Source organism: Pleurodeles waltl, chromosome 11, assembly GCF_031143425.1.
Source record: "Pleurodeles waltl isolate 20211129_DDA chromosome 11, aPleWal1.hap1.20221129, whole genome shotgun sequence".
Lineage (NCBI taxonomy): Eukaryota > Metazoa > Chordata > Amphibia > Caudata > Salamandridae > Pleurodeles > Pleurodeles waltl.
In genome coordinates, this window is record NC_090450.1 from 582,738,336 (window position 1) to 582,754,331 (window position 15,996).

General features: G+C 46.4%; 1 protein-coding gene across 1 annotated transcript in view; it reads right to left on the bottom strand.

The window, feature by feature from the left end:
• Window positions 1-4,187: 4,187 nt before the first annotated feature.
• The window catches only part of NKX6-3 (NK6 homeobox 3), a 51,556-nt gene continuing 39,747 nt past the window's right edge, over window positions 4,188-15,996 (bottom strand). The window contains exon 3 of the mRNA XM_069214080.1: window positions 4,188-7,701. Within this exon, the coding sequence (XP_069070181.1) occupies window positions 7,471-7,701 (231 nt within the window). The 3' untranslated portion in view covers window positions 4,188-7,470. The remainder of the gene's footprint in view (window positions 7,702-15,996) is intronic.

Here is a 15,996-nt window from a genome sequence, read left to right on the forward strand (position 1 = left end):
CACACACTTGAGTCACATGGGCAAAACTACACACAGCAGGGCCTTTTGGGCAGTGAGACCGGTACGGCCGCACTGGATGCTGGCCTGGAGGGGGGCACTGACCTCAGGGGGACGCTGTGTTTGAGAATAATGTAGGATTTGAAAGCACCTGCTGCAGAGTTCCTTGTGTCTCGTGCTTTCAGGCAGCAATAAAAATGTCAAGATAACTCTTTTGATTAATGTTCCTGCTAGAGAGAGAAATTGGAGTACTGTGTGGTGGCAATTTTGACTCCCTATAAAGTTGCGGAGATTGTTAATATGCCTGCTGCAAAGAACAGATCTGTACTTTATGTGGATAGCTTAGTGGATTAGTAAACCAGCCTTTACCAGCGTTTTAAAACAAATGAAATGCATGTGAGAGAGGGGCTATGGAGAAATGAGGGGCACTTTTACCGGGTGGTAGTGAGGGAATCCGAAGAGGAGCTCAACTTTGGGGGGCGCATAAAGATTGTCACACCAGGCACTACTGAAGTCGTCCCTGACACACAGCTCAGCCACATGCCCAATACATGCATAGCTTAACATCTGTGTAAAACTACATGTAGCTTAGGGTACCATGTACAATTCCCAATACAGCTCAGAGTCACCTGTCTAAATACCAATGTAATTCAGAGACATCTGTACAAAATCCCACCCAGTTCTGAACTATATGAGCAAAACCATGCACATCTCGGTGCCCCGTATGTAAAACCACACACAGCCTAAGATTGTCTGTGCAAATTACAGTCATCTTAGGGTTCCATGGTCACATTTGTGTACAGTCCAGATTCACCAGTGCAAACACTAGTGCAGTTTTGAATCATCTGTGCAAAATCCAGAGAGAACAACAGCACTCTGGCATATTTACAATATAATGATGCAGTACAGCTCTGCAAGCCATCTTGCAGTGCCGTGCTGCGCCATTAGGAAAGGGCAGGGATGTGTCGTATTTACAGCACTACGACGCATATCTGTACATTCCTCAACTCTGGAGCACAATTGGCAGCCTGGCACAAGGGTGCCTGTGTGGCAGGGATGATAGTTTATGTGCAGGAAGGCACACCTTCCTGCACATAAACAATCATTATTGGCGTTATCCTCCTATGTGCGATGCAGAATACAAGGGTTACATGACTTGCTTGATTTTGGCAACTTGCCACATGCACTTCTGGCTTTCATCCTAAACAAAGCTACCTCTGGCTAGATCAGTCTGGTCTCCAAACTTGTCTTTGCATACAACACTTCCCCGGACAACGACCTCCTGCACTTTTTGCATAAGGATTCTGTCTTGAGTTAGGCTAGGGCATTGGTCCTCTACCTCTAGGTATCTCCTGCCCAACAACCTCCATCTGTCATAGCCAACTAGTGATTTCTTTTAGTAAATTTTAACCAGTTTGAGTACCAGAATGATTTTACATTATATATGTGCTATATGGTATACTGTGCATATTCAAGTTTTAATGCTTATTGTTTTTAGTGCAGTGGTTTTGAGTAACTATGCAAATAAAGATTAATATGAATCGCACTCCTTTTTCTATGTTTGCTGCAGAATACAGCACACACATAGAAAAAGGAAAAAAGAAGGAAAAATAAAGATATTTCTTCTTGTTGCGCCACTTTTATACCACCCTTGGAATGGCATAGGAATCTGACGCATTCCCAGCTTTGTAAATCTGGGAATGCATCAGATTCCATGGGTGTTGCGTGGGAACACTCACAGCAACACCCATGGAACACCCCTTTCATGCAGAGTAATGCATGAAAGGGGGCCATATTTACAAGGCCATGAAAAGCTACACAAGGTGGCTTTGTGTGGCCTTGTAAATATGGGCCGGTATACTGCGCCACCAGAGTGTCAAAATAAGTGATGCACCGGTGGCGCTAGGGGCTTGTAACTGTGCCCCTCGGTCTGTAGTCAGCTACAGAAACTCACATAGGGCCCAAAGTCACCCGAGAAAAAACACAGTTCTCCGGTGTCCTCTGGGCAGAAACACACTTTAGAGCAGTGGTCATCAAACTTTTTAATGCTGCCCCCCTGGTTAAAAAAAAACATCGGGTGCCCCCTTGAATTTTTTACAATTATTCTATTAAATTGGTTGGGAGTATTTAATTATCTCTAAACATATTTAAAGTTCGTAGTTAAATACTGTTACTGCTTCTAACAGGGCCCCAGCCCTGAAAACGACTCCAGCCCTAACCCTAAAAATCAACCCAGCCCTAACCCTTCTAACAATCAAATATATGATTGCCAAATATACTATTCTGGTCACCCATGACTTACTAAAGTGCGAAAGTATACTCAGTGTGATTATCAGAAATGGGTGATGGGGGAAGCCTGAGGAATAATTGGAGTCCTTTCCCCATTGACACCTATTCCCAGCCAGGATATAAATGATAAAAGATGTTAGTGATGGCCCTTTACAGAGGAGCGTTTTGCAGCTCATTTTCTTTTCACTTAAAATAAATCACAGTTATCAGCACAATGCTTCCTTATGCCAGAGCCTGGCGCACCGCCCCCTCCTCCTGATCAATTAAGGCCCTCCCAGGGAGGGCAACCCCTCAGTATGAAGACTTCTGCTGTGGAGTTACCTGAGCAAAGTTGTATGCAGCTCAGGATCAGTTGTGTAAACCCACACGCACCACAGGGCTCCTCTTGCTCAAAACCCATGCACTCTGTGGTCACCTGTGCAAAACCACCTGCAACCCAAAGCCACCTATGCAAAACAACATACTATGGCACCTGTGCAAAACAACACACAGCTGTTAGTAAGTTATGAAGAACAACACAACCATCGCCACTTACAAACTACACACAGCCAAGAATCCCTTGAAGCTTCTTATGCTAACCCCCAACAACCATGAGCCCCTTCTGCAGAACTACATGAAGCTCTGGCCACCTGTGCAGGCCACGGATCCCGTGTCCTATACAAATGTCCACAGAACTCCACTCTGCAAGATCCCAAACAGCTTAGGGGTACAATACGCAGCCTAGTCCTGTCTTCAAAGTCCCAGGCTTAAAAGGCACTGGTGCAAAACCTCAAATAGTCTGTGTCTAGAAGATCGTGTGCATTGGGAGGTTGGCTTTCCTCTACAGACACCCTCAAACATGACCTTTTTAAGCATAAATGTACTTCTCTACAGAGCAAGACACCCCCCCTTCCCTGTGCAGACACTTCGTTGTTTACAGATACGTTTCTATACACACAGCTCCCCCTCTACACTCACTCATGTACCCTCTTCTAAACAGCTAGCCCCTACCCAATATACAGATGTCAAGACACTACTATATATGCAGGCACAGGTCAGATTAGTCAATCATAGAGCTGCAATGTTGCCCGTGTACTTAGCGTTCCTTTTAATACTGATTGTGCCACAGATTCCCCTGCCCCTTTTGTAGTTTGAAGCCTACCAGACAGCACAGCTCTACGACATCCCGACACTCTGTGCCACTCTACACCACTCTACTCACCTCTACTCCACTGTACTCCACTCTGTTCTGCCTCACGCCACTCTAATCCACGACATGCCACTCTATGAGACTCCACTTTACAACACTCCACTCTAGGACGCTATGCCACTCTACAACATTTCACGACTCTCAGCTTCACTCTACGCTACTCTAATCTGCACTGCACCACTCTTCTCTACACCACAAACCTTTAACCATGCTAAACAACAGCCACACTGGTGTCAAATATCACTAAAACACCTTGGCAAAGCCAGTGGCTTTTGCATAGGCAAGACCTATTGACTTTACTAATGCTTGTTTTCGTTTTTGCTTGTATTCCGCTTTTGAGTCCTGCATTTCTTTGAATATTGTGATTTCTGATGATATATATTTGGAACTAATAGTGTTTCATTACAATTGTTTATTGTATGTTTATGTTTATGTGTGATATAGAACAATCATAACTGCTAACCCATCATATGTCGCCGATTGCCTGCCAAGTTTATGGTTTGATTATGCCATATTTAAAGTTATACCTATATAAAAAAACGCAATAAAGATATTTATAAATAAATAATAATTGCAGGCACAGGCACCCTTGCTTATACAGGCACAACCTCCCTAATACAGACAAGCCGCCTGCACTCAAACACGCACACAGGATACAACACTGCAGAGGCAGCATAACCATTTCAGTTCGGTTTATTTTTCGTATGTAAATTACAGTGTAATTTTCAGAACCTGACATTCCTAGTCACAACAGGCAGCAAAAATTCAGGAAGGAGAATTCTATGTATGTACATATGTATGTGAAAATGACTGCGTATCTGCATTCTTGAAGGCGTGTGTATGTGTATACAACAGTGTGTGTGGAGACGTTTGTGTGTATGTATGATTGTGTATGTGTGCTTTATTGGTTACTATTATATGAATGATAGTGCACAACTTTGTGCGATTGCATGTACACGATTGTCTGCATGTAGGCGTGGGTGTGGTTAATTAAGCACTTATTTATAAATATATGACTCTTATACTGCTTGTGAGTGTATGTATGTATATCTGGGGAATTTGTATACCGCAAACCTAGCCGAAAGACAGCTGAGTGCTGTACAGGTTCTCATGCAAAAATACAGTCAAGGTGTTATTCGAGGAGTAGCTGCTTTCTAAGAGCTAAAGTGCATGTTTGTGTATATGATTGAAGCTGTGTGTTTGCACGATTGTCTTCCATTTTATGCAGCATGAAGGGCTGCTCATTGCTATTTGGCAAGTGCACCTGTAAGTGAATAGATATATGCGCAAGTAGGTTTTTGTATTTATCATGTTAGCGTGTCTATGTGCGCTTGTGTGGTGTTATGTGGGTAAATGTTTGCTGGTGTGTATGTTGCAGGTATCCAAGTAGTGTCTTTGTACATTTATAAAAGGCTGAATGCGTCCTTTGTAATATTTTTGTTTCCTTGTGTGTGTGTGTGTGTGTCTGTGTTTGTGTGTGTGTGGTTCTACCTCTGAGATATGTCTGTAGAGGCGTGTATTGGTGTGTAAGGCTCGGGTTTGGAGTTTTGTGCAAGCATGTCTATATGTCTCTGTTGCAGTCTATTCAGGTGTATGAAAATATATCTGTGTAATAGGTGTGCTTGTTTGTGCTTGGGCCTCTGGTGTGGCTGTGCAGGTACATCTAGATGTGTGTCTGTATGATATTTCGTATTGCATGTGTGGTAGGTGTATGGGTAGTAGGGGGTTGTTTATGGGGGCCCTCCCTACACTGCATATGGAGAAGCTTTCTCCTCGCTTGGTGTGCATATTTGTGCTTGAGTTTCTGGTGTGTCCTTGCCACTATATGTAGATATGTGTCTGTATATATTTCTGAGGATGGAGAAGCTGTCTCCACCCTTGGATTTTTCTCCACCATTTTGGTATCCCCAGATAGCACCCTTAAGTGTCTATTGTAAGTCAGTCTGAGGACCTTCTTTACTTCCATATTTGTACCCAGGGCAGGGTACTGTAGGTTTAATCTCAGGCCCCCTTTGACATCCAGGGGGGAGGAGGGTCCCTCTCCTGGTTACACCTTGAGCATAAACTGTACCTTGTTGGATGGGACTCCTTCCGAACATGTTGGTTTGTATGGTGTGTGTGGCATGTTCTGTCTTCACTAGATTATATGGTTCCATAAAAGATGTTTCTGTTCTCCCAGCTGTGCTGGAGTTTGGAGTGGACTTGCCCAGCTCAGGTGAGAGTTAGCATGGACTGGAGATGTGGGCGGGTGCTATCATATGCATGCTAGGTTACAAAGTGGGAGTTAACCAAAGGCTCTTAACCCTTTGAGTTTGAACGCAGAGAGAGTTGATAGCATTGCATTATGTTAGAATTGCATCTGGTATATGTAGTTGATGCTTTGCGATACATCCATATATCAAATACCTTCTGATTTACACACTGTGGAGCCCTATATTGTGCTGTCCATAGGTGGCTGGAGTCTTGAACTCTTGGGTTTCAGTTTGAGTCTGCAGGCATAGTCCGCAGCTTACATTGGGATCCCAGCCTAGCAAAGGTTGATCTCATCAGATGCAGTCCATGCCTTGCAGTCTGCAGGTTTACACTGAGCTTAGCACATGCAGTCCAGGTGTGACATTGTGGGGTCCTCACGCTGAGCTCAGTAGGTGCAGCCTCTTTGTTATCGCAGAGCACAGACCTCACTCTGTGCCACAGGTTTAGCTCAAGAGATGTAGTCCAGGTCATGCAGTCTGGGTTTCAGCCCGATCTTAGCAGACTCAATCTAGATGTGATATGGTGAAGCTCAGAAGATGCTGGGCATGTCTTGCACTTTGTGTTTTAAGGCTAAGCTCAGCAGATGCAGTTCATACTTTACTTTTATATCAAGCGTTGAGCTTAACAGATGCAGTCCAAGTCTTGCCATCAGGGACTTTTGGCCAGGCATAGCTGATGTAGTCCAGGATTGACATTGTAGCACCCTATGTTGAGCTCAGGAGATGCCCTCTAGGTCTTACACTCAGGTTTCAGTGAATCCACTAAGCAGATCCAGTCCAGATCATACTGTGCCCTAAAGTTTGAGCTCGGTAAGTGCAGTATAGAACATAAACCGTGAGACCTTAAGCAGAAAGCACTAGGTATAGTCCAGTTCTCACACCACTCGATTCAGGTTGAACTCAAGGGTCAGTTCTGAAACAGTCAGGTCCCAGGCTGAACGTAGCAAATACATTTTAAGTCTCACATTACGAGGTCTCCGGCTGGTCTCTGTAGGCCTAGCCTGACAATGGGCTACTGGCTCAGCTTAGCTGATGCAGTCTCACATGATAAGGGCTCGTACTGAGCTCAGCAGATGTAGTCCAAGGCTCACACTGTGCAGCCCACTCCGAGCTGAGTAAATTCAGTCAACATCTCACGCTGTGGGGCCCCAGCCTAAACTTAGAAGGTCAACTTCCTCACTGGCAGATCTGTCGCTCCATGGTGAGCCCTGCATGCTCAGTCCATCACTGTGTCAGAGGTCGTAGGATCCCGGGCACAGCTCATTAGATTTTAAGGTCACAATCTGAGCTTATCTGCTGCAGTCTGTCCATGAAAACAGGTAGTGGGGTGAGCTTAGGTGCGTCCATGTCTGTTGAGCACAGAGAATCCTTTGTTGAGGCCAATAGGTGCGTCCATTATTGTGTCTGCCATTTAGGGGCCCCTGGGTGTCCTCTGCAGGGACAGTGAGGCACTGTAGGCCCAGAGGCTATCCTCTCCAGGGATAGTCAGGCTCTGCAGGGCCTAAAATTGAGATATTCAGGTGAAGTACATACCTGTGTCGAAGGTTGATGGATCATAGGCAGAGGGCAGCTGGTACACTCTATTACCAATTGCATTGGAGTGGCTGGTTGAACTCAGCAGTAGCAGCGCGTACCTGTGCCAGACATCGTGGGAGCCCAGCATAACCTCAGCTGGGGTGGTCAGTCACATTTACTTACCGCAAGGACACCAGCAGAGCTCAGCAGATTTAGTCTGCCCCAGTGCTAGACATTGTGGGACCCCAGGCTGAGCACTGAGAATGCTGCCCGGTGCTTCCTTAGCAGCAGGCGGATTTTCTCATCATCTGAATCAGGGTCCAAGGGTCGGTTGTATTCGTCGTCCTCATTCTCCGATGCTGTGCGATCCCCAGCACCCCCGCAGTTATGCTGAGTGGATGATGAGGGCTCCAGCGCACTTTTCTTCCGCCATTTTGTCCTTCGATTCTGGAACCACACCTGCAATGGAAATATATTGCTTAGATTCTGATAGATGTGGTCGGCTAACAACCCTCAGCATGGCTTTTCTCCTGCTTTGGTGCCAGGCAGCACTACACCACTGACCCATGTCTGACCTACTGTCCCAGAGATAATATGGCACTGGCTCGCCCCTTCCCCAAACACGTGCCTGAATTGCTCCTTGCACCTAGTAGACTCACTTGGTACCGTTAGCCAGAGCTCATGTGTTCAAAATATTTCTGAAGATCAACGTTCGTGTGAAAAAAGCTCATGCCCTCATTCACAACGTGGTTATAAGGCAATAGAACGATAGGAGTGTGCTGTAACCAAGTTGCCATACATTTTACTGATTCGTTGTGTTTGTATTTAATTACTGGCATTAACTTTCATGACACCTGGCGATATACATCTGCAGTTTAACTGGCAGTTAAAGACTGCACAAATCCATCTCATTAACATTTGTAATTTGCTAATAGCAAAAATTTTAGCATTGGTTATTCCCCTTCTTGGCCCCAAATCCTCAAACTACAGAGGTAGCGCTGTAGTGAGTACCAAGGGGTACTTGCACCTTGCACCAGGCCCAGTTATCCCTTATTAGTGTATAGGGTGTCTAGCAGCTTAGGCTGATAGATAATGGTAGCTTAGCAGAGCAGCTTAGGCTGAACTAGGAGACGTGTGAAGCTACTACAGTACCACTTAGTGTCATATGCACAATATCATAAGAAAACATAATACACCGTTATACTAAAAATAAAGGTACTTTATTTTTATGACAATATGCCAAAGTATCTTAGAGTGTACCCTCAGTGAGAGGATAGGAAATATACACAAGATATATATACACAATAGCAAAAATATGCAGTATAGTCTTAGAAAACAGTGCAAACAATGTATAGTTACAATAGGATGCAATGGGGAAACATAGGGATAGGGGCAACACAAACCATATACTCCAAAAGTGGAATGCGAACCACGAATGGACCCCAAACCTATGTGACCTTGTAGAGGGTCGCTGGGACTATTAGAAAATAGTGAGAGTTAGAAAAATAACCCTCCCCAAGACCCTGAAAAGTGAGTGCAAAGTGCACTAAAGTTCCCATAAAGACACAGAAGTCGTGTTAGAGGAATAATGCAGGAAAGACACAAACCAACAATGCAACAACGCTGGATTTCCAATCTGGGGTACCTGTGGAACAAGGGGACCAAGTCCAAAAGTCACAAGCAAGTCGGAGATGGGCAGATGCCCAGGAAATGCCAGCTGCGGGTGCAAAGAAGCTTCTACTGGACAGAAGAAGCTGCGGTTTCTGCAGGAACGAAAAGGGCTTTAGACTTCTCCTTTGGTGGACGGATCCCTCTCGCCGTGGAGAGTCGTGCAGAAGTGTTTTCCCGCCGAAAGAACGCCAACAAGCCTTGCTAGCTGCAAATCGTGCGGTTAGCGTTTTTGGACGCTGCTGTGGCCCTGGAGGGACCAGGAGGTCGCAAATTAGACCAGGAGAGAGAGGGGACGTCGAGCAAGACAAGGAGCCCTCTCAGCAGCAGGTAGCACCCGGAGAAGTGCCAGAAACAGGCACTACGAGGATGCGTGAAACGGTGCTCACCCGAAGTCGCACAAAGGAGTCCCACGTCGCCGGAGACCAACTTAGAACGTCGTGCAATGCAGGTTAGAGTGCCGTGGACCCAGGCTTGGCTGTGCACAAAGGATTTCCCCCGGAAGTGCACAGGGGCCGGAGTAGCTGCAAAAGTCGCGGTTCCCAGCAATGCAGCCCAGCGAGGTGAGGCAAGGACTTACCTCCACCAAACTTGGACTGAAGAGTCACTGGACTGTGGGGGTCACTTGGACAGAGTTGCTGGATTCGAGGGACCTCGCTCGTCGTGCTGAGAGTAGACCCAAGGGACCGGTAATGCAGCTTTTAGGTGCCTGCGGTTGCAGGGGGAAGATTCCGTCGACCCACGGGAGATTTCTTCTGAGCTTCTGGTGCAGAGAGGAGGCAGACTACCCCCACAGCATGCACAAACAGGAAAACAGTCGAGAAGGCGGCAGGATCAGCGTTACAGAGTTGCAGTAGTCGTCTTAGCTACTTTGTTGCAGTTTTGCAGGCTTCCAGCGCGGTCAGCAGTCGATTCCTTATCAGAAGGTGAAGAGAGAGATGCAGAGGAACTCGGCTGAGCTCTTGCATTCGTTATCTAAAGTTTCCCCAGAGACAGAGACCCTAAATAGCCAGAAAAGAGGGTTTGGCTACTTAGGAGAGAGGATAGGCTAGCAACACCTGAAGGAGCCTATCACAAGGAGTCTCTGACGTCACCTGGTGGCACTGGCCACTCAGAGCAGTCCAGTGTGCCAGCAGCACCTCTGTTTCCAAGATGGCAGAGGTCTGGAGCACACTGGAGGAGCTCTGGACACCTCCCAGGGGAGGTGCAGGTCAGGGGAGTGGTCACTCCCCTTTCCTTTGTCCAGTTTCGCGCCAGAGCAGGGCTAAGGGGTCCCCTGAACCGGTGTAGACTGGCTTATGCAGAATTGGGCACATCTGTGCCCAACAAAGCATTTCCAGAGGCTGGGGGAGGCTACTCCTCCCCTGCCTTCACACCATTTTCCAAAGGGAGAGGGTGTAACACCCTCTCTCAGAGGAAGTCCTTTGTTCTGCCATCCTGGGCCAGGCCTGGCTGGACCCCAGGAGGGCAGCTGCCTGTCTGAGGGGCTGGCAGCAGCAACAGCTGCAGTGAAACCCCAGGAAGGGCAGTTTGGCAGTACCAGGGTCTGTGCTACAGACCACTGGGATCATGGAATTGTGCCAACTATGCCAGGATGGCATAGAGGGGGCAATTCCATGATCATAGACATGTTACATGGCCATATTCGGAGTTACCATTGTGAAGCTACATATAGGTAGTGACCTATATGTAGTGCACACGTGTAATGGTGTCCCCGCACTCACAAAGTTCAGGGAATTGGCTCTGAACAATGTGGGGGCACCTTGGCTAGTGCCAGGGTACCCTCACACTAAGTAACTTTGCACCTAACCTTTACCAGGTAAAGGTTAGACATATAGGTGACTTATAAGTTACTTAAGTGCAGTGTAAAATGGCTGTGAAATAACATGGACGTTATTTCACTCAGGCTGCAGTGGCAGGCCTGTGTAAGAATTGTCAGAGCTCCCTATGGGTGGCAAAAGAAATGCTGCAGCCCATAGGGATCTCCTGGAAGCCCAGTACCCTGGGTACCTCAGTACCATATACTAGGGAATTATAAGGGTGTTCCAGTAAGCCAATGTAAATTGGTAAAAATGGTCACTAGCCTGTTAGTGACAATTTGTAAGAAATGAGAGAGCATAACCACTGAGGTTCTGATTAGCAGAGCCTCAGTGAGACAGTTAGGCACTACACAGGGAACACACACATATAGGCCACAAACTTATGAGCACTGGGGTCCTGACTAGCAGGGTCCCAGTGACACATAACAAACATACTGAAAACATAGGGTTTTCACTATGAGCACTGGGCCCTGGCTAGCAGGATCCCAGTGAGACAGTGAAAACACCCTGACATACACTCACAAACAGGCCAAAGGTGGGGGTAACAAGGCTAGAAAGAGGCTACTTTCTCACACAACCCCCCCCCCCCCCCCAAACGAAGGACAATAAGGCTAACCTTGGCCAGTTGAGACTTTATTGTCTAAGTGGTGATAAGTAGAGAGTAGCTCTGCAATAGACTGGTTACTCCCTTTATCATCCACTATATGGTTACTTCCCTGTGGGGATGTAAACCACCCTGTTTGAAGTTTTTTAGCTAAGCAACAATGTGAAGATGTATTTTCAGAGTTTCTATCAGTAAGTTTTAGTTTAGAGCAGTGGGAATTGTAACTGAACCTATTTGTAGTGATGGAAATGCCAGACAGGGATGCTGTCTCAGAAAAGCCATAGCTGGGCAAAAACTTTGTCCATATGGCTGGAAGAGAGAACAGGGATGCTGTTTCTCTTGAGTTGGAGCAGGGCAGGGATGCTGTCCTATGAGCTCCACACTAGGGCAGGGATGCTGTCCTAAGTGTTGTGAGGCAGTGCAGGGTTTCTGCACTAAAGTTTCTCTGGGAGGGTTGGAGGGATGCTCCATGTTAACTAAAATGGTGCTCTTTTTCTCACCAATGTTAGTTATCCCACAGAGAGGTACTTCTACCTCAGGGAGTCCAGCTTTGCCAGCTGATGATTCCCTTGGAACAGGTGCCACCCCAGGAGAGGTTTCTCCCACCACAGGAATGCTATCCTGAATGGTAGGGTGGTTAGGGGATACTGTGATACCCTTTTTACCTGTTGATGGAGAGGGATCCTGAGTTTTCAGGCCTTCTATCCTTTGCTTTTTCATTTCAGTAGAAATGAGAGGGAACAATTCCTCTGGGATGCCCAGCATGGCTGCATGGGCATAAAACTCTACATCAGCCCAACCTGAGGCCTCTAGGTCATTACCTAAGAGACAATCTACAGGTAAGCTAGGTGATACCACCACCTGCTTAGGGCCAGTAACTCCACCCCAACTAAACTGAATTATAGCTAAGGGAAGAAACTTAGTGGCGTTATGGACATCAATAATCTTATACTGTTGTCCAATGATGTGTTGATCAGGGTGCACTAGGTTTTCAGTCACCAAAGTGATACTGGCACCTGTGTCCCTGTAGGCCAAGGCCTCAACACCATTTATTGAAACTGTCTGCCTGTACTTATCCATTGTAAGGGGACAAGCAGCCAGTGTGGCAAGGCCAATGCCACTAGGTGTGACAGAAACTGTCTTGGGACTGACTACCCCAGTTTCTATGATGGACCCATAAGTGAACCCAACTACACCCTTTGCTTGACTGTTGCCAGCAGTCCCACCACTAGTACCACTACTGCTAGGGGCACTAGAGCTTGATGTATTAGTGGTGGTAGGCTCAGGGGGTTTACCTGGACAGGACTTATCCCCTGGCCTATGGCCTCTATTTTTACACACAAAGCACCAAGGCTTTTTAATGTGTGTGGGTTGAGAAGAAGAGGAAGAATTAGTTTTATCCCCACCCTCTGAAGAGTGTTTAAGATTTGAAGTGGGATCTTTGGTTTTACCCTTATCCCCATGCTTATCTTGAGATTTTTCACCATCTTTCTTCTTATTGCCATCTTTGTCACCCCCTGTATGAACTTTTCTGTTCACCCTTGTTCTGACCCATTTGTCTGCCTTCTTTCCCAATTCTGGGGAGAGGTCAGATCAGAGTCTACCAGGTACTGGTGCAACAAATCAGACACACAATTATTAAGTATATGCTCTCTCAGGATTGTGTTATACAGGCTTTCATAATCAGTAACTTTACTGCCATGTAACCACCCCTCCAAGGCCTTCACTGAATGGTCAATGAAATCAACCCAGTCTTGTGAAGACTCCTTTTTGGTCTCTCTGAACTTTATCCTGTATTGTTCAGTGGTTAAGCCATAACCATCCAGGAGTGCATTCTTAAGAACTTGGAAATTATTAGCATCATTTTCTTTCACAGTAAGGAGCCTATCCCTACCTTTTCCACTAAATGATAGCCATAGGATAGCAGCCCACTGCCTTTGAGGGACATCCTGTACAACACAGGCCCTCTCAAGTGCAGCAAACCACTTGTTAATGTCATCCCCCTCCTTATAAGGGGGAACTATCTTGTGCAGATTCCTGGAATCATGCTCTTTTGCAGGATGACTATGGGGAATACTGCTGCTGCCACCATGGGTATCTAAACCCAACTTCTGTCTTTCTTTCTCTAGTTCAAAAGACTGTCTATCCAAATCCAGCTGTTGCTTTTTAAGCTTCAGTCTGGTTTGTTCCACTCTCAACTTATTGAGTTCCCTCTCTAACATTCTGTCATCAGGGTTGGTGGGAGGGACATTCTTAGACACAGAAGAATGAACAGAAGGAGACCTGTCCCTTACAGAAGCCACCCTAACAGCTTGGCTAACAGAAACATCACTACCAGTATGGTGAGAATAAATGCTTTTGCTATGATGTGAGACAACACTATTTGTATGGTGAGGCTCTCCATCATTTCCAACTATGCTCGACTGTCTAGTAATGGGCAGGCTAGGAAGTTTCTTTCCTGAATCTTTTCCTGGGGGAGTCCCTGGATCAGATTGGGAACCATTTGCTACTTTTTCAACAGATGTGGCCCCTATGGCCTTATCTTGTTCTCTAAGCATGTTAAGCAATAATTCCAAAGAAGGATTCTTCCCTACACTCAAACCTCTCTCTATGCAGAGACTCCTTGCTCCTTTCCAGCTAAGGTGATCATATGCAAGTTTGGACAGATCAACATTTTGGCCTGTGCCAGACATTCTTAGAGAGAGTTAAAGTGATAGAAAAAGAGTAAAAAGTTTTCAGAACTTTTTAGAAAGACAGAAAAAAACTTTTTAAACTTTTAAGAACTTTTTGAAAGTTTAGAAGTACTTTTCAGCACTTAGAAAAGAGTGAAAAGAGGAAATGCAAAACTTTTTGGCTATGTGTATATACACTGACCTTGTTTTGTATATTTTTCTCTTATGAAAAGTACAATGACAAGAGTGGTAAGTAGTCTCAAAGCACTTATCCCACCGCTGCACAACCAATGTAGGAGGCTGGACTGGCTTGTAGTGAGTACCAAGGGGTACTTGCACCTTGCACCAGGCCCAGTTATCCCTTATTAGTGTATAGGGTGTCTAGCAGCTTAGGCTGATAGATAATGGTAGCTTAGCAGAGCAGCTTAGGCTGAACTAGGAGACGTGTGAAGCTACTACAGTACCACTTAGTGTCATATGCACAATATCATAAGAAAACACAATACACCGTTATACTAAAAATAAAGGTACTTTATTTTTATGACAATATGCCAAAGTATCTTAGAGTGTACCCTCAGTGAGAGGATAGGAAATATACACAAGATATATATACACAATAGCAAAAATATGCAGTATAGTCTTAGAAAACAGTGCAAACAATGTATAGTTACAATAGGATGCAATGGGGAAACATAGGGATAGGGGCAACACAAACCATATACTCCAAAAGTGGAATGCGAACCACGAATGGACCCCAAACCTATGTGACCTTGTAGAGGGTCGCTGGGACTATTAGAAAATAGTGAGAGTTAGAAAAATAACCCTCCCCAAGACCCTGAAAAGTGAGTGCAAAGTGCACTAAAGTTCCCCTAAAGACACAGAAGTCGTGTTAGAGGAATAATGCAGGAAAGACACAAACCAACAATGCAACAACGCTGGATTTCCAATCTGGGGTACCTGTGGAACAAGGGGACCAAGTCCAAAAGTCACAAGCAAGTCGGAGATGGGCAGATGCCCAGGAAATGCCAGCTGCGGGTGCAAAGAAGCTTCTACTGGACAGAAGAAGCTGCGGTTTCTGCAGGAACGAAAAGGGCTAGAGACTTCCCCTTTGGTGGACGGATCCCTCTCGCCGTGGAGAGTCGTGCAGAAGTGTTTTCCCGCCGAAAGAACGCCAACAAGCCTTGCTAGCTGAAAATCGTGCGGTTAGCGTTTTTGGACGCTGCTGTGGCCCTGGAGGGACCAGGAGGTCGCAAATTGGACCAGGAGAGAGAGGGGACGTCGAGCAAGACAAGGAGCCCTCTCAGCAGCAGGTAGCACCCGGAGAAGTGCCAGAAACAGGCACTACGAGGATACGTGAAACGGTGCTCACCCGAAGTCGCACAAAGGAGTCCCACGTCGCCAGAGACCAACTTAGAACGTCGTGCAATGCAGGTTAGAGTGCCGTGGACCCAGGCTTGGCTGTGCACAAAGGATTTCCGCCGGAAGTGCACAGGGGCCGGAGTAGCTGCAAAAGTCGCGGTTCCCAGCAATGCAGCCCAGCGAGGTGAGGCAAGGACTTACCTCCACCAAACTTGGACTGAAGAGTCACTGGACTGTGGGGGTCACTTGGACAGAGATGCTGGATTCGAGGGACCTCGCTCGTCGTGCTGAGAGGAGACCCAAGGGACCGGTAATGCAGCTTTTTGGTGCCTGCGGTTGCAGGGGGAAGATTCCGTCGACCCACGGGAGATTTCTTCTGAGCTTCTGGTGCAGAGAGGAGGCAGACTACCCCCACAGCATGCACAAACAGGAAAACAGTCGAGAAGGTGGCAGGATCAGCGTTACAGAGTTGCAGTAGTCGTCTTAGCTACTTTGTTGCAGTTTTGCAGGCTTCCAGCGCGGTCAGCAGTCGATTCCTTATCAGAAGGTGAAGAGAGAGATGCAGAGGAACTCGGCTGAGCTCTTGCATTCGTTATCTAAAGTTTCCCCAGAGACATAGACCCTAAATAGC